The 22,137-nt window shown below is 38.2% G+C and overlaps 1 protein-coding gene across 1 annotated transcript in view; it reads left to right on the top strand.

Annotated features, from left to right (window-relative positions):
• The window catches only part of LOC136759178 (chromodomain Y-like protein 2), a 94,722-nt gene that overhangs the window by 26,943 nt on the left and 45,642 nt on the right, over window positions 1-22,137 (top strand). The window contains exon 2 of the mRNA XM_066714059.1: window positions 17,135-17,672. Within this exon, the coding sequence (XP_066570156.1) occupies window positions 17,135-17,672 (538 nt within the window). The remainder of the gene's footprint in view (window positions 1-17,134; window positions 17,673-22,137) is intronic.

Consider the following 22,137-nt stretch of genomic DNA (forward strand, 5'->3'; position numbering starts at 1 on the left):
TGTTGCTTACACTGGTACAGAGTACATTTTTGACTCTACATAGTGTTGGGAAAATGCTGTTTCAACACTGAGCACAGTGCTATTAACACTGATGTGGTGTTTATGCTGAACACTCAAAGTGTTAAAAATTAATTCCGACTTTAAAAGTGTTGATTTAACACTTTTGTGGTGGTTCCTATATATACACTTCAAAAGTGTTAAATTTGAACATTAAAATTTGCTGTGTATTATTATTATTATTATTATTATTATTATTATTATTATTATTATTGTGGATAGATCTCTATTAACGCTGCCTGTTACTCCTTGCAAAATTGCTCAAGCTGTGTCAAGTTACTTGGGGAATGGTGATGAACAGCAATTTTGAGGTCATGCCATTCCGAAGCCTCTCCAGTGTTGTTCTGGTAGTGTGCTTTGGATCATTGTCCTGTTGAAAGACAAACGGCCTTTGCAGTTTGAGTTTCTTGACAGAGGGGCACATGTTTTTATCCAGGATTTCTCTGTATTGTGCACCATTCATCCTCCCATCAATCCTGACCATATTAATAGTCCCTGCTGTTGAAAAGCATCCCCATAACATGATGCTACCACTGCCATACTTTATGGTATTACCTGCCTGGTGTGCAGTGTTTGATTTGTGTACCAATGAGCATTCAGGACAAAAGTTCCACTTTAGTCTCATCAAACCACAAGACATCTGCCACATAACTGCAGTATTTTCTAGGTGAAGTTTTGTTAAATCTTTGTGGGCAAGGATATATATATATATATATATATATATATTTTTTTTTTTTTTTTTTTCTTTTTTCCCAGTCAGGGCTTCATCCTTGCCACTCTCCAATAAATACTTTTTTTGTGGAATACCTTGTTGATACATGAACATCATCGTCCATCATAGCCATCGTCCATTAATTGTATTCTTTGTTTTGAAAGTCTCTACCATACTGTGGGACCATACAGAGAGCGCTATTTATTCTCAAAGATTAAGTAGGTGATCCACTCATTTCTTACATAGGTGGAGTCTATCAACAAATTGTGTGAGTTGTTGAGGTAATATATTGCATCTGACCAAATTTAGGCTTGTAATTATAATGGGTATGAATACTTTTTAATCTGATCATTTCCATATTAAATATTTAGTAGATTTTTGAAAGCTGTTGGAATTTTTCTTTTGATTTGAAATGGTGCTCAAGGCTTTGTAGATCAGTGGGGGAAAACATTATCTATTTCAAATTCTAAATCTGAGATAACAAAATGTGGAAAAATGTTTTGGGGGCTGAATATTTTTTCAAATATTGGAATATATACCAATCAGCCATAACATTATGACCACCTGCCTAATATTGTGTAGGTCCCCCTTTAGCCGCCAAAACAGCCCTGACCCGTCGAGGCATGGACTCCACTAGACCTCTGAAGGTGTGCTGTGGTATCTGGCACCAAGACGTTAGCAGCAGATCCTTTAAGTCCTGTAAGTTGCGAGTTGGGGCCTTCATGGATCGGACTTGTTTGTCCAGCACATCCTACAGATGCTTGATTGGATTGAGATCTGGGGAATTTGGAGGCCAAGTCAACACCTTGAACTCGTGATTCATCAGACCAGGCCATCTTCTTCCATTGCTCCGTGGTCCAGTTCTGATGCTCACGTGCCCATTGTAGGCACATTAGGCAGTGGACAGGGGTCAGCATGGGCACCCTGACTGGTCTGCGGCTACGCAGCCCCATACGCAACAAACTGCGACGCACTGTGTGTTCTAACACCTTTCTATCAGAACCAGCATTCACTTTTTCAGCAATTTGAGCTACAGTAGCTCGTCTGTTGGATCGGACCACACGGGCCAGCCTTCACTCCCCACGTGCATCAATGAGCCTTGGCTGCCCATGACCCTGTCGCCGGTTCACCGCTTTTCCTTCCTTGGACCACTTTTGATAGGTACTGACCACTGCAGACCGGGAACACCCCACAAGATACAATTTTTAAATACCAGGTGTGTGCTAATTGGTGAGGTAGACATAGGACAAGTTACAGTAAAATTATCAAAGTGCTAACAATACATAATTAAAAAGTAATCAGGAGCATGACAGAGCATAGTATAATAATACAATAATAATAAAAAGATATATATAGAACAAGAGTGCTAAATAGTTCAGGAGATTAGGCTGCTGTATTACAGGCACAGTGTCTTGAGTAATCACTAGAAGGTTGTCAAGGACTAGACAGTCCTGACCTCAGTGGGTAGGTCATTCCAAAGGGGCAAAGGTGTTAAAAGGAGTGGGCTCAGATGGAAGAGGAGCAAAGAGGGAGTACAGTGGGTCTTCTGGTTCCGGAAGACCGAAGCAGCTTGGAGGGTGTGTAATAAGAGTTGAGTCAATGCAAGGCAACAGTAGGCAAGAATCAAAGTCTTGAACTGGATGCAAGCCAAGATTGGGAGCCAGTGGAGGGTACAGAATAGTGGTGTAGTGTGTGCGAATCAAGTATAAAAGAACACCAGACAAGCAGAAAAGATCTGGATGAGCTGGAGCAGGTGTGTAGCAGATGCAGTCTAGTAGTTGGATGAGGAAGGGATGGATTCTGTGTATGTTCCTCAAGAAGAATCAATTTCAGTGGAAGTAAAATGGGGAGATCAGAAGAAGGCATGAATGATGAGGAAACGGAGAGAAGATCAGATTTGAAATGGTTAAGTTTGAGTTTTTGCAAGTTCATCCAGGATGAGATGAGACAAGAAGAGATGCGAGGGGATGAGAGGGTCAGAAGAGGGAAAGAGAGGAACATCTGGGCATCATCGTCATAGCAGGTTGTGACAGAGAACAGGAGAGGGCCCAGGACAGTTCTTTGGGACACAACACTTTAGAGAATTTTGGGTATGGACAAAACCACGCCATGTCACCTGGTAGGTGTGTTCGGTGAGGTAGGAGGAGAACCAGGGGATAGCAGTGCCAGAAATGTCAAAGTTGGCAAGAGAGAAGAGAATGGAGTGATCGATAGTGTTAAATGCTGCAGAGAGATTGAGGAGGAGAGAAGAGAACATTAGAAATGAAGAGACCTGGCAGTGAACTGCTCAAGGGGAGGAGGAAAATGGGACAGTAAATCTGAAGAGAGATAGAGTTGAGGGTGTTTTTTGTTTGCTTGTTTGTTTTTTTAGCAATGGAATCACAGAAGGTAGGTTGAAAGCAAAGCAGAAACAGTCAGAGGGGAATGAGGTGTTGAGGAGGAAGGAGAGTAGAACAGGAATAGCCACTGGGGGGGGAGGCCAGTGGGATCAAGGGTGCACATGGTGGGTTTGTGGCCTTGAAGCAGAGAGGAGAGCTCAGAATCAGAGAGGGGTGTGAAGGAGTGTAGGTCAGATAGAAAGGGACACAACCCATGGACACAAATGGAAATTAGGCTTAAAGGCAGTCAAGACAGAAAACAGGAGACACTTCTTCACAGAGTTTTGTCACAATCTGGAACAAACTCCCCAGCGATGTGGTTGAAGCGACAATTTGGGAACATTCAAAAATAGACTGGATAGGATCCTTGGATCACTTAGTTATTAATGGACACCAAAGGAGCACGATGGGTTGAATGACCTCCTGTTGTTTGTAAACTTCCTTATGTTTCTAATGTGTCAGTTTCATGCATTGCTCTTGACCACAATTTAAATAGAACATCGGGATGATGAATCTTCACACCAAATGAAATGTTCAAGGCCTATAACTAGTTAGATAGTTAGATCTATTGGTCTGAGAAAGCAAATATAGCTGCATAATTGTCTAAACTGAACATTTAATCAATACAAAATCCATTCACCTTCCTGCAATTTTGTTTAGAATTTTACAAGTCAATACAATTGCTGTCATAACATTGTCTTGCCACAAACAATATACATTTTGATTGAAATAATCTCTTATCAAACTCATATCAATACATAAGTCCTGCACAACTATGTTAATGAAGTCTTATCTGTTACAATATTTACACTTCACCCGCAGTAACCTTTAAAAGAAAGGTTCTGGTATCCCAGGAAACCAATGAGTGCATAGTGACAACTTATTTTACCTTCCTTTCTGCTCTCTTGTTAATCTTATAATTCATTTTAAAACACAACAAGCACCTAAAGGTCTTCTTAATAGTAGTTTAATTAAAAACAATAACTCTATTTACATATTAGTATTAAGATTGTGTAGTTTGATTCCTCAATTTTTAATAGTTATGATAAAATGCCTAACATCTAGAGTGGTCTTGTTAATTGTCTCTAATAGTCAATGGAAAGAGTCCATGTGATGTCACTTGCAGTGGGCATTTGGCTGCTTGCGTTGTCAATCACAGATAATTCAGTTCCACAGATGCATGGTCTGGATACCTTTTCCTCCTCATAGGTCTTTGTACTGTCTTTTAGGCTAAGCAATTTAAACTAAGCAGAGTCGTATTGTCCTGGTAATGTGATGCAGCTTCCAACATTGCGTGACTCATCAAATAAAGCATGACTAGATTTCATATAAACACATTTTTGTACATTTAATATTCTGTAACATTGTATGCATTTATTCATTTTAAAGCATGCATTTCATACATATGGAACGCCAATTAACTCGGTGCATTCTAATTCTGACTCCCAACAGTTTGTAGATAACCGTTTCAGGGGGAGGGCTGTGAGTCGGCTGCTGAGAGCGACGTCACCCAGATTCCTTGCACACACTAACGGAGGCAACTAAATAAGACCGATTCAGGCAGAAAGGAAATGTTTATCAAATACTGCTAAGTAGACCGTCACCATTTTAGGTCTCCCTACACACAATTGCTTCCTGTCTGAGTTTTCTCCCAACCCAAAAGATGCTCCAATGTATTTTATATTCCAATTTATACAAATTAAAGAAAGTGCCTGGTATTATTTCATTCTGCCATAGCTGCATTTACTGTAATATCCAACAACTGAAAATGAATAAATTTTCAGTCCATTTTAATTGCTATAGCACCCTCCACAACACATTGGCACAGTGTGCTTTAAGAAAAGAGAGATTTAAGAAAACTGATAATAAAAAGCAATGATAACCGTTCAAACAAGGTTATGTTCCCTCTTTTTGTATCGCCTGTTTGGGACCGCAAACCTGTTTAGAGATTGAGGCATCCATTGTATTTTTTTTGCATATTACATCACATTGTCAGGGTGCATTGCCTTTGCTATGCAACAGTCAAGTACATTTGATTTACACATACACATTTCAGTTACATTAAATGCAACCTTCTAGGCTAGGTTGTGTCTAGTACAATTTGCCTCCACTTTAGTTAAAGGGGGATACAACTGACCTAAAGCTTAGTTGGAACTGAAACCTCTGTCCTCAGGCAAGGATTGGGCAACTCTGCACTAATACAAAGCATTAATTCAGAGTATATCCCTGCAAATGGTCCTGCACAGAAGCGTTCACTGCTCAATCGTGCTTCTCTCATTCTGGTGTAGATGTGTCTACTGTAGGCATAACACACAGTTTCTAGGATACAGATGCAAACAGAACATTTGAAGGAATTAGATTTTAATTAATTGTAAATACTTGCTGACAGATACAAGACAAACAGAGAAAGTGACTGATTATTGAGGAGTCTGGACCAGATTGAAGCTTTCTTGACATGCACGTCTTCCTCAATCACTTATAAGAGTTACATGATTCATAAAATAGATGAAAACCAAATACATATCAAAACAGTGGCTGTGTAACAGAAAACAAATAGAATCACGTCTGATATTCCATGCATTTCTTGTGCATTAAAAGCAAGAAAAGGCTTTATATTAATTATTGTTTTACAGCTTCTTGACATGTTCAAATGATTGAACAAGGCTGGGGTTATTTGTGAGAAACAAATAAATATGCTAGAAAATGGTTTGATGGGTTGTTTCCATATATACACACTTCCACTATTTGGAAGGCTTGTCTTTGGAGGCTATGGTTATTTTCCGTAAATAAATGAATAAACTAAAGAATTTCTGCGCTACATCAGTTCCTTCGCATTTTTCAAGATAATATGTTTTAATCCTGAAATGTGTATGTTATATATTATATAATAGTCTTGTTTAGATAAGTGTTTCTTAAATTAAAAAAAAATGCGTATTAGTAACTCCATAATAATAATAAAACAATACTCCAACATAATGCAATACAATACTACATCATGATATGAAAGAGCAACTCTAAAATATTAACTGTCCTTGAATTATTGTGCTGTACTCATAGTTTAAATATATAGTGACTGGAGGTCAAAGTTATGGATTTAACTGGACATTTTACTGGATTCCTAAAAAGAAAGGAAAATATACATATACCATTGCCTTACACAAGTGTATCCATGTCAAATGAAAGGATAACATCGGAATTCTGTAGTTTCAGTTTACCTAAATGTTGAGATACTATAACACCAGAAGAAAGAGATATGATATTGTAGCAAATGGGCCTTCAAGCCAGGGTTGAGCGAGTGGACAAAATCTAGAGGTAGGAGGTGTGCTAGTGGATGAGTGCAGACAGTGCATGCTGGGGTGTAGGTTAGGGAGTTGGAGTGTGGATTTATTCATTCTTGTAAGAAGATGCCCTTGACAAAATTAGACAAAACCTCTGCAATCGGTTATTGTGTGGAGCTGCAACATTTAATTCACAAGACTGTCGGGAACCCCCCCCCCATATATGGTAAGTTACAGAAGAAGTATCTGCTGTGTGACTAGTCAAGGAAGCCATACTTAAACATACATGAGCCTACTCTACCTCAGCAGCTCTCTGCCGAGTGCAAGCTGCCATATTGGAAATCCCATTCCCAGTCAAGGTATGAAGTAGCACTCTCTGAATACTTGCATGCGTTGCAAGTAGAGGCTTTTATCCATTTAATTACAATCAGGATCCCCTAGGATAGATATTCTGCAATGATTGAGAATCTGGAATAGACCACATCCGACAGATGCTGAAAACACAAGTAGCTATTCCAACAAAAGAATTGCAAAGAAAGTACTTATTCTCTTTGGGCTGGTTTCAGTCACATCTTAGCAGGTTATGTGTTACCCGATGTTATTTTATGTAGGTTAGTCCAAGACTAGTGCTTATGGAGGTCTGTCAATCCAGCTGTGAAAGTCCAAGGTTAATCCTTTACTAATCTGCATTTCCTCCTGATTTCAATTCCTCAGATATTTGTATAAAAGGAAACAATTAAGAGACATCTGAGAGATGATGTTACAGTACAGAGGAAAATTATGTTAAAGTGAGAAAATAAGAGAGAGGGTGAAAGCCAGAGATGGGGATTACTGCACTTTCCACGGTCGACCAACCACTATGGCTTCTCGTTGGCCTCCAGATTCAGGGTGTTAATTTGTTCGATCTACGTCAGCTCCTCCAATTTATAAGATAGATGGACCGTGAGCATTTTGGGCTTGCAGTGTGAAAAATAACAAATGGCTTTGGCAGTGTGCAGGCCAGAGGACATGTCCCATTGTCTCATCCCTCCTGAAGAGGAACTGAGCTCTTAGCAGTGACTTTAGTAATTCAAAGTTTCAAATTGGGGGGAAATGGGGGTGGGTTTTTTTTGGACAATAAACTAAACAAAAGTTGATTTATTTTTAATCTTGTTGCTCAATGAAGAAATCTACACACTTCAAAACCCCAATTTTTATTATAGTAAGTTAAAAAGAGAAACAATTAAGTATTAAGTATTCCAACATAAAAGCAACTTTTTATCAGTTTAATATGTAAAGTTCACCAAATGATGGTGGAAGCTGCCATGTGTGCTATTTCAGGGTTTCAGAGTGTGCCATGTCAATACCTCCTGGATAGTGGAAACACAGCAAGAAAACTACAGAACCATTGGAATCGTCTTCCCTGTCATTATAACTAACTGAGTCAATCAACTGGTAGCGCTTCACAGTCTTATTCCTTGATAGCAATTTTAGTTTCTGTAGATAACAAAGTGTTGTTGTGTCCACAGCTTTGGGTATAAACAGCGAAGATAGTTTTCTCCTCTCCAGCAAAGAGGAGTCTAATACACAGTGGAGCTCGTATGTGCAAGTAAACCTCTATCCCTGCTAGATAGCACTTCAGCTTATTATGCTCCTCGCGTTCTTGATTGTTTTCCTCCTTGCTCCCTTTCCCGTAGCCCTCGTCTGTAACCCTACATCTTGACAGCACTTAGCTTTCACCGTCCAGGATGTAGGAAGTCTCTTACTGTACTTGTGTAAATTGTAAATTGGAATTTGTAAAATGTATTATTTTGAATTGCTATGTTTTAGCTAAGTTGAATTTGTAGTGATTGATGCCTTGTACTTCTCGGTATTTTTGCCCTTATGTTGTAAGTCGCCCTGCGTCTGCCAAGAAATAAAAATAATAATAATAATAATAAACCAATCCACATACAAACAGAAGAAACATTCACCAATCTGCAGCGATCAGTTTGATCACAGTTCATTCTAACATATTTATCACTTGATCATGTCACTCGTCTGCTCTGCTTAGACTAATGCATGGTACTGCATGTTAGCCACCTACAAAAAAACATATTGATCATTATTATTGCATGTCAACAGTTTATACAGTGCCTATAGATAGTCCACACCTTTTAGTTTTTCTACAAATTTCTGTAATATTTTGGTGACAAAAGATCACCTTTCAGCATGATAACAACCCGAAGCATACAGCCTAAACAATTTTTAGAGTAGAGTATGGCATGTAGATAAGTGGGAAGAAAATACAAATTTAAGTCAGTTAATTAATTTGAGTCACAGACATGAAAAAAAAATTGTGTGTAGTAGGGCTGGGCGATATGACTTAAAAATAATATCTCGATATTTTTAGGAGTTTGGGCGATACACGATATATATCTCGATATTTCTTGTTTTTATACAATCAAGCCACAAAATAAGACCAAAGACATTCAAACTACAAATATTTTGTTAATCCTTCAATAAGCAAAACTAACAAATACTACATGCAGGCTGTCATGGTAAATATATGCAGAATGCAACACATTACAGGGCAAGTGGTGTGTGATTACTATTATGTGTGTTATGTTGTTATGTGTATAATATACGTGTGTATATGTGTATATATACACATTCACCGAGGTCTCAAAAATTATTTATTAGAGAAAAAGTGAACATCATAATGCTTACGCGTTTCGACTTATCTTACTCAGAGCACAAATATACATACACAGCATGATTTACTGTCACATAACAACAATAACACAAGTAATAGTAATCAAGCAACACATGAGCTGTAAAGGTACAGATTCAGGAAGATTTAGCACAGCCGGGTTTATAGTGGCGCATTTAACATTTCTCCTCTGACTGTCGTGTCTCGATTCTACGTACAAGTACAGCACGTTGTTAATACAAAATAGTTATAATAGTAATAATAATACAACTGTTGAACCACTTCACCATCTTAATAAAAAGAAAACGATACTTTCTGCATGTGTTTGCATTGCTTTCCAATTTATTAAAATGCAAACAAACGTTATTATTAATTTCATACAAATTATATCAGTCTAAATTAGCGGGGGTGGGGGTGCCTGCACATCGAGTTCAGCCCGGCGACGAGAGCGAGCCGGACCGTGTGCGCTTGCGCATTACAGTATCTCTTGGTTATGTTGGTTATTTTGGTTGGTTGGTTATCTCCTCCATGTCCGTCTGTGTTTCTGATGCTCATTTCTTGCCGCATCCGACACGTGTGGAAGAACCGGGAAGAACACAATGCGTCCTAATGACGAAAAATATTGTCGTAAAGATTACAATTTGCGACACCATGATATTGGACTTCATTTCTGGATAAGAATGATTCATAGCAGCTTCCAGAGTGATTTGATTTCTTGGGATTTTTGTGGAGATACAGAGTGCAGCACACGATGGAAGAGTGATGTTGGAAGCTGAGGTTCGATCGAGAACAAATTCAGCAAATTTCTCTTCAGATCCTGTTCCAAGCCTGTTGGATCAATTGAATCTGTGCACCTGTGGAGCTGAGAACCTGTGGAACTTTCAAAGTTGTGCATCAGTTTTTTTTAGGGAAGTTAGATGAGTGCTGATTGGGTGTTAACCAGGTAGCCGTCAGTGGATTTATGATTTCACATCACCTTCGCTTGTTGAATGTTTGGGGAGATTGACACATTCCAGACACAAGGTTGAAACTCTCCATTGTGTGAGCATGTTCCGTCTGTAAAATGATGGATATTTAGCAGGCTTTCTGCACTCCCCTAAACTGTGGATTTAAAAGACATAAACAATTTAATGTAATGTATTTTATTGCCTGCTAGTTATGGCCAGCTTCTGGAAGGTCAAAAACCTGGAGAGGGAGAAAAAACTAAGAATTCACCACTTATCTTCTAGTATATCTTCTTGTTAATTAAATAACCAACACAGTAGGGTGGTCGCTACAAGATTATAAATGTGCATTCTTCTGCATTTATTTGTGTGGCTTTGCTGCCGTGCACCTGTCTTCACTGTTTTGTGCAAATCACCCTTAATAATACAAATAGTATAAAATAATAATAAATGCATACGGAAATTGAACTATGCAAAATGCATGAAGATACTGTATGAGTACTGTATGGGAAGTATTCTTTAGCTCTATAGAAAGCATGTATTCTTCCGTGAAGCAGGGGGTCTAGACCAGGCATTAAGTTGCGGTACTGCACGTTTATGGTTAATTTAGATATCTCTGAATTTACGTATGTCGCAGTTTTGGTTTCTTGGGGAGTACCAGATCGTCTGGTTTATTTTGTTTTGTGTAAGTTCAATATTTTCTTAACTTCTATGTTCAGTTGAACATATGCTAATTGAGATTAATGCCAAATGATCTATTATGTCTGTATTATTTTTCCTATTCCTTCCGAATATGCATATGGCCCTTGCAACAAACCATTTATAAAATGTTAATTTACCTCTCCTTCTTTAATAATGCAAAATAACAGATTGTATCAAGTTGCATTTGATCTATATGCTGATGAATTTAGGAAAGGAAATAAGAGTTAGGATTGACAAGAGGCCCTTGTTCATTGTTTGTTCATTGTTATCAATCCCTGAATTTCAGCTATTTCTGACAAGATGACTAAACATCTGAACTGAACAGCATCACAGGACAAGTTAGCAGGGCTCTAATTATTGTTTTGTTTTTGTTTTTATATTTGGAGTCAATCATATTATTTTTTCTTCTATAATCTCTCCCATTTGGAATCTCTAATTGACCACTGCTGCTTGCCTTTTTCTACCATGGGATTGATGAAGGCAGGATGTGTGTCTTCTGCAACATAAACTGTAAGCTCAGCGAGGCCACAGTTAGTATAGCATTTTATGGGGGATTAATGCAGCTTTCACTGATAAAATGTCGGGCAAATAGGTGTCTGATAAGCCTCAGGAGTCACTGTTGTGCAACAAGACAAGGAAACCCAGGGCATCTCAACTCCAGCCAAATGCAGCCATGCCCGTGTTGAAATTCAAGCAACTGTAATCTAGTCCACATTCGAATCACATCAGTGATTCCACATCTTTATCAGAAAGGGTCCTGCTTCTTCAGGAAATCCCTATTCTCTGTTAGAGAATGATTTATTCTGTAACACTGTATTCAGTTTAAAACATATTATTCTTTATGTTTTAAACAAGTATTAAACAAGAAAGAATTAAACACACACATATCCCCAATACATTTCAACAGCATACATAATTTGTTTAGGGCTCAAAGCAGAGGCTTTACTGGTTGAGCCAAGTAGGAGCCCCAACTGTTTTTTTTTCACTTATTATTATAAATTTGTATAATATGTTTACTCCATTCTGTTTGTCATCAAATAATCTGTTTCTACATATTCCTTTACTGAGCGGTTTTCCAACTCGTCTCCTGTCTGAATTAATTCGTAAAACGGTCTACCACATTTCAAGAAAGGTATGAGGATGCAAATCGGAAGGAAATCATGTTAACAATTTTTATTTTAAATATATATTTATTTTTATTTTGAGTTTTTATGATAACAGGAAATCCAGACCTTTCAACCACATTCTTTGTATTTTTTTAATTCTCTAGGCTCAGGCCAAATCCTTTTTTATTCATATTATTGCCTAATAAAGGATGAGGTTTCAGGCTTGCGAAGATTGCATTGTGAGCAAGGTTGTTTTTTCTTCCTGATTTTATGAAGCATACAAAACAATCAACAACATATATTTATTATCCTGAAACATGTTTTTTTTTTTCATATCTATTTTAGTTTGTTTCTCAGTTTAATCTATTCTAAAGAACTAATTATAATATGCCGTGTATTTTGTGGAGTGTGGCTGCAATATTTATATTTAGACTACAAGTTCAAATTTTGTTTTGTCACAACAAGAAGCTTTGCCAGTAATTTCTAGTGTAGACAACAATTGCAGATTTCTTGTTTAAGTATACAGTTATAATCAAATGTTTCATACTGCAGCATCCAGTATCCAAAGCATGTATGTGAATGTCTGAGAGAGTGTAGGGGAGGTAGTCTGAGACTAGAATATGGATAGTTACAGAACACATATTAGAGCATTGCATTGCAAAAATAAGCAAAACAAGGTCCAATAAAGCTGGCTTAAATAGTTTAATAGATACAAAAATATATGAAGAAAATTACAAGGAGAAAATCCAAAAAGTAGAAGAGAAACAAATATGTAGCAAAACATCCATAAAGGAAGGAAGAAAATAAAATCAGTCAAAAGACAGAAATTGCTTAATGAAAGAAGATTAAATAGGTGGTGTGGTAAATGTTCAAAATTATTATTTTACATCGTTTTTAAGTGATTGCAGCATAAAAGAGGTTGATGTATTAAAGGGAATTGAAGAACTCAAATAAAAATATCACCTGTGCCAGATGGTATCTTATCAGATGTACTAAAATACATGTGGGGAGCTATTCATAGACCACAAACTCAACAGTTCCGATTTACTCTCAAAACATGGCCTGTGCCTGCTGATAGGAGCATTGCAAATATCACATCTATTCATATGAAAGAGGATAAGACTGAACCAGGGAATTACAGACCAATCAGCCTTACCTGAATTGCATGTGAAATTATGGTGGGAAAATAGAACAGAAAAATCAGAAGATGATCTCAGTGTAAGTGCACTTCTTAGAGACAGTCAACATGGGTTTAGACGAAGTACAACATAGCTTTCCAACTGATTTGATTTTTCTGAGCAAGGTCAGTGAAGCTACAAAGTACTGTAAATATGTGGAATAATGGTTAGAAAATCAGTGACTTGACCGGAGTGAAGTCCTTAGTGATCAGTATTACGACTCCATGGTTTTAATTATTTGTCAAAAGACACTTTCTATTTATACATTTAAACATCATAGGGTACAACTTCTGTATATATCAAATAGGTTATATAGAACTAAAAGAATCAATCAGAACCACAAAAACAAAGATCTAGGAGTTTATGTGCATTGTCACTTCTTCATCTGTACCAGTGGTAGGTGCAATCAAGGGTATGGAAGGACATGGAGGCATGAGAGTATTTGAATGTCTTTGACAAACACTGAAAAGTCTTCGAACCCATATCTGAACTCTGAAATGAGGGATGATATAATCGACACGAATTTTGTCATTGTTTCGGTGATCTTTCCACCTTCCGTCTTTAAAACATACTAGTGGCTTCACCTGGAATGATTCCTGAAATTATGGACTTTTTCCCTTTTAGCCTGTAAATGCTTTCAACCTAATAAAACTGATTATTTTCACAACCACACTTCATTACACTTTCCAATTTAATCACTTTTACACACAGTACTTCTTGGTGAAAAGCAATGTAATAGCCACTGGTTTCTCATACTTTGCTATGGCGCTATCCGTTGTTACACTGTATAACTTCTCCCACGTAAAATCAAGCTTCTAAAGCATGAGAGATACTGCTTCAAACTGGTCAGATCCCCTTTTTGTCAACATCAAGGAGCTCTTTGGTGACGCAGAAGTCATCATCAACACCATGTATGAAAAATTAACTGTTGCACAGTGTCCATGCATTCATCACAACCAACTGATTAAAAATCTAAAGAACATTTTCTTTCAGACAGCTGTTCCTCTCTTACTTGTCAAATCCTCCCCCCTCCAAGATATTGTGTTCCTTGACAAGCTGACATCCAGAAACTCCTGTTTGTTTTCTGGGCATATTGTGTTGACTATTCTGCAAATGCAGTCCTTTATAAAATCGCCTTCAGTGAAAAGTCTTCCATGTTGGGCAATCAGTTATGCGACTTCGTAGCTCGCTCACGTTGCTTTCACCTGAGTTTCATCAATTCAAAATCACAAATGTGGCCCAGCACACAAACCTCCCTCCATCTGTTTTACCTTTTGTTTCCTCTCTGTAACAGTGCCAGTGTCCTTATATATATATATATATATACAGTGAAGGAAAAAAGTATTTGATCCCCTGCTGATTTTGTACGTTTGCCCACTGACAAAGAAATTATCAGTCTATAATTTTAATGGTAGGTGTATTTTAACAGTGAGAGACAGAATAACAGCAAAAAAATCCAGAAAAACGCATTTCAAAAAAGTTATAAATTGATTTGCATGTTAATGAGGGAAATAAGTATTTGATCCCCTATCAATCAGGAAGATTTCTGGCTCCCAGGTGTCTTTTATACAGGTAACGAGCTGAGATTAGGAGCACTCTCTTAAAGGGAGTGCTCCTAATCTCAGCTCGTTACCTGTATAAAAGACACCTGTCCACAGAAGCAATCAATCAATCAGATTCCAAACTCTCCAACACGGCCAAGACCAAAGAGCTGTCCAAGGATGTCAGGGACAAGATTGTAGACCTACACAAGGCTGGAATGGGCTACAAGACCATCGCCAAGCAGCTTGGTGAGAAGGTGACAACAGTTGGTGCGATTATTCGCAAATGGAAGAAACACAAAATAACTGTCAGTCTCCCTCAGTCTGGGGCTCCATGCAAGATCTCACCTCGTGGAGTTTCAATGATCATGAGAACGGTGAGGAATCAGCCCAGAACTACACGGGAGGATCTTGTTAATGATCTCAAGGCAGCTGGGACCATAGTCACCAAGAAAACAATTGGTAACACACTACGCCGTAAAGGACTGAAATCCTGCATCGCCTGCAAGGTCCCCCTGCTCAAGAAAGCACATGTACAGGCCCGTCTGAAGTTTGCCAACATCTGAATGATTCAGAGGAGAACTGGGTGAAAGTGTTGTGGCCAGATGAGACCAAAATCGAGCTCTTTGGCATCAACTCAACTCGCCGTGTTTGGAGAAGGAGGAATGACTCCAAGAACACCATCCCCACCATCAAACATGGAGGTGGAAACATTATGCTTTGGGGGTGTTTTTCTGCTAAGGGGACAGGACAACTGCACCGCATCAAAGGGACGATGGACGGGGCCATGTACCGTCAAATCTTGGGTGAGAACCTACTTCCCTCAGCCAGGGCATTGAAAATGGGTCGTGGATGGGTATTCCAGCATGACAATGACCCAAAACACACAGCCAAGGCAACAAAGGAGTGGCTCAAGAAGAAGCACATTAAGGTCCTGGAGTGGCCTAGCCAGTCTCCAGACCTTAATCCCATAGAAAATCTGTGGAGGGAGCTGAAGGTTCGAGTTGCCAAACGTCAGCCTCGAAACCTTAATGACTTGGAGAGGATCTGCAAAGAGGAGTGGGACAAAATCCCTCCTGAGATGTGTACAAACCTGGTGGCCAACTACAAGAAACGTCTGCCCTCTGTGATTGCCAACAAGGGTTTTGCCACCAAGTACTAAGTCGAAGGGGTCAAATACTTATTTCCCTCATTAACATGCAAATCAATGTATAACTTTTTTGAAATGCGTTTTTCTGGATTTTTTTGTTGTTATTCTGTCTCTCACTGTTAAAAAACACCTACCATTAAAATTATATACTGATCATTTCTTTGTCAGTGAGCAAACATACAAAATCAGCAGGGGATCAAATACTTTTTTCCCTTTTACACACACACTTTTACATTTTCTGTGGGCTTCATGAAGTCTATTCTGCTGCCTTGAGTGTGTATTCCGTGCTTTTTCGTTAAAATGTAGTTTGACAGCAAGTATTTGTTATTTTGTGCATTGTTATTTTTATTTAATGTATTCATTTAAAGGCAGGTAAAACAAAAATCATATTTACCATGACAGCCTGGCAAGTGGTATTTGTTAGTTTTGCATATTTAATGATTAAAGAAAGACTTGTTTGAATTATAATGTCTTTGGTCTTATTTTCTAGCTTGTTTGGAGAAAAACAAGAAATATCGAGCTATATATCGTGTATCGCCCAAACATTCTAAAAATATTGAGATATTAATTTTTAGGTCATATCGCCAATCCCTATTTCCTCGGTATCTGCAGCATCTTTTTTCAAGGACTTTGAAATAAAGAACTGACATTTCTGAGCTTGGACACTTTGTGACATTTTGGAGACTGTAATGACAAACAAAAGCACTTTTTCTTTTCTCAGATAGGTGGCTGTTATTCTGTTCATGGAATGCGAGTGTACTTGGGAGTAATGAATGAAAGAATTTTGTGGTCTTTGAGAAGATGTTTTAATATTTGAGTAATCTTCCTGAGAGGATCGGGTTGGTAAACATAGCACTTAAAAACTGTCACAATTGGCACTGATTGTTGTTTGTGCTGGCGGGATTCACATACAACCCTTTGGAAGCTCTTATTGTTTTATTGTATAGTTTTTTACTGTGGGTAGATAACTCTTCAATTACAGGTTTCTGTGTTCTAATGCAGAGCTTTTATCACAACAGTTTACTCATGACTGATCAGCAGCATAAATTTGTTTTCTTCTTTTTTTTCTTCATCCTCTTCCACTTCCAATACTTACAACATGTTAAAAATATATATTTTATAAGATAATTTTAACTAGGTCTTCCAAGTCTCTTTAATAATCTTAATAATTTCTTTAGTTGGAAAAGTTAATATTTTTATTTATTTAAAAATTATATGTGGGAAACATATATTCGCTTAACTTATTTTAAAGAATGGGAGGAATAAAATCAATAAGTTAATTAAAAGAACAGCAATTCTTTTTATTGTCATTCATAATGATGCCTATTGACACTGTACTGGCCCTTGAATTGAGCTGTTACAGAACCAGTACTACAATGCACTGAGTTTACCTTTTGCATTCCCTTCTTCTTCTCAGGTGGAAAGAATAGTAGATAAAAGAAAGAACAAAAAGGGGAAATGGGAATATCTGATCCGATGGAAGGGCTATGGCAGCAATGAGGACACTTGGGAACCGGAGCACCACCTACTGCACTGTGAGGAGTTTATTGACGAGTTTAACGGACTCCACATTCACAAGGACAAACGCTCCAAAGCAGGCAAACAGAGCGGGGCCCCGAGGTTCTTCAGTCGAGGGGTGTCTGGCGAGGCAGTGAGGGGCAGAGGGGAACCCCGCAAAAAGAAAAGGACTAACACCACAGGCTCCCAAAAGCAAAAACGAGGGTACGGTGGAAAACAGACAGGTGACAGAGCAACCAAGACTGTGACATACAGGACAACACCCAGCGGATTACAGATTATGCCAATCAGGAAATCACACAATGGAATACAAAATGGGGATACTGATTCTTTACATTATGGAAATACAGCCAGACCGCACAAAATTACAAACGACGGAGAAGATGAAATACTAGAAGACTTGGAAGTCAGCGAGACACCAATCATGAACGAAATAGGTAAGATTTGTATTTTGTTTGTTATTGAAAGTCTTATTTGATTGATTTAATTCCTGTTTTTGGTTTAGACTCTTTGAAACACTCATCTAAATTAAGTGAAAATGTTTAAAAAATGTTCCTGGGTAAACACAAGAACACTATCTTTTTTTATGTGCCTGTATTTTCAGTAATATGAATTACAGTGCTTGCTAAGGCAGGGTCCATCTGTATTATGACTCATGTATGAAGTGTAAATCCTTTTTGTATTACCAGTATTTTATATTGCTAATGAAGGCTTCAGCAGTTGGTGAGTGAATAGTCATTTTAGAATGTCAATTCTCCAATTTCTCAGTTGGGAACAATGTGTAATATAATCAGAAAAATACACCCACACACACACACACAATTATATATAATTCTGTTTGAAATTTTATTTTTAATAACTTGGAATACAAGTAAGTATGCTCTGTGAAGTTAATAGATTGATAGATATAGATATACACATTTTATTATTTTTTCTAAAGCCCTTAGAATATTTCTTCCAACAGCTGACATGAAGCATAGCAGATGGAAAGGTTTCAGCTTTTGACAGTGTCCATGGTATTGTTCATCGTAAGCAATTGGTCTTGCACTTTTTCTGCCTGAGTTGAAATTTCCAATCTCATTTTCAAGCAGTTTGATATTTTAATGTCCTTGTCCCCCCTGGAAGAAAGTCAATCTCACAGTTGAACACTGTGCCTGCGATTGTGAGAGCACACCTGCCAGGTCCCAGTGCAACATTTTTCTCCTGTTGTGTTCATTTGAAATAAAAAAAAATATATATATTGTATTTTATTTACATTGCTTGATTGCAGGAATGCATTTTGTGTTACTATTGTTTCAACTTTATAATCGCATTTATAAGTAATGTTATAGAGTCTGTGCAAATCTTTATCTTTATTTCTCTTATCAGTTGCCTTCACCTGTAGCCTATTTATTTAGATCATTTATATGTATATATATAATTTTGTGTGTGTGTGTGTGTGTATATATATATATATATATATATATATAGTGACACAGCGGGAGGTTGACCATCAGCTCAGGAAACAGACGGCAGGGTATAGTGAAATATGTGTGCATTTATTTATGTACAATGCACTAGTGAAGCAAAACTAAATAGAACCATAAACAAAACCCTAGTTCCTCTTTTTGCCTAAACTAAACGCTAAACAGGTCCTTCTCTACATATGCAACTGATAACCACAAACATTACAAACAGTAACCAAGTCAAATCTACAATACTTAATCCAAGTCCAAATACAATAACCCAAGTTCAGTACCATGATCCTTTTGTGCTCGTTCACTCACCCTGACTTTCATTCGCTGCTCTCCACTCTCATGGACTCTCCTCCTGCCTCACCTCAGCCTGTTGCTTCCTGCTATTTTGAGGAGGAAAGACAGTCACGGAGGGAACAGCAGGTCAGGTGTTTCCCCTAGGTAATTTACCTCCCCTGGGGTCTGGGGGGGGTCCATTTCGGGATGCCAAGGCTGCATTGGTCCATCTCAGGGTTAGGAGATGTAGGAACAGCACGAGGATGCACCATAACTACTGGGGGGGGTGGGAGTGCAGCAATTCTGATGCCTCACTTAGGTGCCTGGACCTTTTAGTGTTGTAGAATGGTCGCTGCACTGTGGTATGGGAGAACGAGGTTTGAGTCTCACCGTGGCTGTAACCCCAACGTACGTTATAATAATATATGTGTGTGTGTGTGAGAGAGAGATAGAGGTAATTAATCAATACATAATTATTGACAATCTATCCTTACATATCTGAACTTCAATTACAAACTGGTGATTCGCTGCTTCCAAAATAGTATAAACATGAAATCCTTGAGATAAACTTTAAGTATGTACAGTGAGGGAAAAAAGTACTTGATCCCCTGATGATTTTGTAAGTTTGCCCACTGACAAAGAAATGATCAGTCTATAATTTTAATGGTAGGTGTATTTTAACAGTGAGAGACAGAATAACAAAAACGTTATAAATTGATTTGCATGTTAATGAGGGAAATAAGTATTTGATCCCCTATCAACCAGCAAGATTTCTGGCTCCCAGGTGTCTTTTATACAGGTAATGAGCTGAGATTAGGAGCACTCTCTTAAAGGCAGTGCTCCTAATCTCAGCTCGTTACCTGTATAAAAGACACCTGTCCACAGAAGCAATCAATCAATCAGATTCCAAACTCTCCACCATGGCCAAGACCAAAGAGCTGTCCAAGGATGTCAGGGACAAGATTGTAGACCTACACAAGGCTGGAATGGGCTATAAGACCATCGCCAAGCAGCTTGGTGAGAAGGTGACAACAGTTGGTGCGATTATTCGCAAATGGAAGAAACACAAAATAACTGTCAGTCTCCCTTGGTCTGGGGCTCCATGCAAGATCTCACCTCGTGGAGTTTCAATGATCATTTGAACGGTGAGGAATCAGCCCAGAACTACACGGGAGGATCTTGTTAATGATCTCAATGCAGCTGGGACCATAGTCACCAAGAAAACAATTGGTAACACACTACGCCGTGAAGGACTGAAATCCTGCAACGCCCGCAAGGTCCCCCTTCTCAAGAAAGCACATGTACAGGCCCGTCTGAAGTTTGCCAATGAACATCTGAATGATTCAGAGGAGAACTGGGTGAAAGTATTGTGGTCAGATGAGACCATAATCGAGCTCTTTGGCATCAACTCAACTCGCCGTGTTTGGAGGAGGAGGAATGACCCCAAGAACACCATCCCCACCGTCAAACATGGAGGTGGAAACATTATGCTTTGGGGGTGTTTTTCTGCTAAGGGGACAGGACAACTGCACCGCATCAAAGGGACGATGGACGGGGCCATGTACCATCAAATCTTGGGTGAGAACCTCCTTCCCTCAGCCAAGGCATTGAAAATGGGTTGTGGATGGGTATTCCAGCATGACACTGACCCAAAACACACAGCCAAGGCAACAAAGGAGTGGCTCAAGAAGAAGCACATTAAGGTCCTGGAGTGGCCTAGCCAGTCTCCAGACCTTAATCCCGTAGAAAATCTGTGGAGGGAGCTGAAGGTTCGAGTTGCCAAACGTCAGCCTCGAAACCTTAATGACTTGGAGAGGATCTGCAAAGAGGAGTGGGACAAAATCCCTCCTGAGATGTGAGCAAACCTGGTGGCCAACTTCAAGAAACGTCTGACCTCTGTGATTGCCAACAAGGGTTTTGCCACCAAGTACTAAGTCGAAGGGGTCAAATACTTATTTCCCTCATTAACATGCAAATCAATGTATAACTTTTTTGAAATGCGTTTTTCTGGATTTTTTTGTTGTTATTCTGTCTCTCACTGTTAAAATACACCTACCATTAAAATGATAGACTGATCATTTCTTTGTCAGTGGGCAAACGTACAAAATCAGCAGGGGATCAAATACTTTTTTCCCTCACTGTATGTTTAAATTAATTGCGTGGCAGCACCTGGATTTAACACAACAATCAAGTCCTAACTTGAGAAATGCTGCTATGTTTATGTTTTTATACAAGAATATGTACCTAACATAAGCAGATACAGTGGCCTAATTAAAACTGTCATTCTTGTGGATGTACTCGTGTGGAGTAAGCTCAGATTGTTCACTGGTATGTCTGCATTTCTTTCATTTTAAATTGAAAGGAACACCTTTTGTTTTACATGTAATAATTTTAAAATAATGCCAACATGTACTGCATTGTGTCTGGAAACATGGTTTGATTATATGATAAGAAGCTTTTTAAAATAAAAAATAATACTTTAGTCGGCTTTATATTTATTCCATAGCATACTCCTACACCCCTGCTCTAACTTTTCCGCCAGCACCACTTACAACTCTCACAAAAGTATAACTGATAGACATGTAAAGAAGGAAAACATAATAAAAAAATAAAGAATACAATGAACGAGCAAGAGTAGAATAACTGAATGAGTTAAATACACAAATCACTAAAACGAACAGACAATAAAAAAATTAAAAAAAATACATTAACTTGACACATTGATGCAAAAACAATACAGAATGCCATGCAATATTAATGTACAGGTCTATTAGTGCACTAAGGATTAAATTTGTTGAGCACAACATCTCATTTGTTATGTGTAATGTAAACCTTCACTGATGGTGCTGTGCAGATATGTCTATGTAATACTTTTTAAGTTTGCCAAACATGTTGTCTTACATTTTGGCACACAAACGTGAGAGGCTTTTAGATAACTTGAAAGATGTCTAAAATAACAGTAGCTCGAGCACATTTGAAGGTTGTTATTCTGCAAGTATATTCTTGATTTTATTTTGCTAGAATGTGACCACTCCTAATGTATTATTTTGCCAAACAAGTTTGTTTGGTATCACAAATCATTTTAGAATTAATACCACAATAGTTTAGCAATGTGATTCCATTTTCACAAATGCTGCTATTTGCAGCATGAACATTTTTAATTTAATCGGGC

This window comes from Amia ocellicauda, chromosome 9, assembly GCF_036373705.1.
Source record: "Amia ocellicauda isolate fAmiCal2 chromosome 9, fAmiCal2.hap1, whole genome shotgun sequence".
Taxonomy (NCBI): Eukaryota; Metazoa; Chordata; class Actinopteri; order Amiiformes; family Amiidae; genus Amia; species Amia ocellicauda.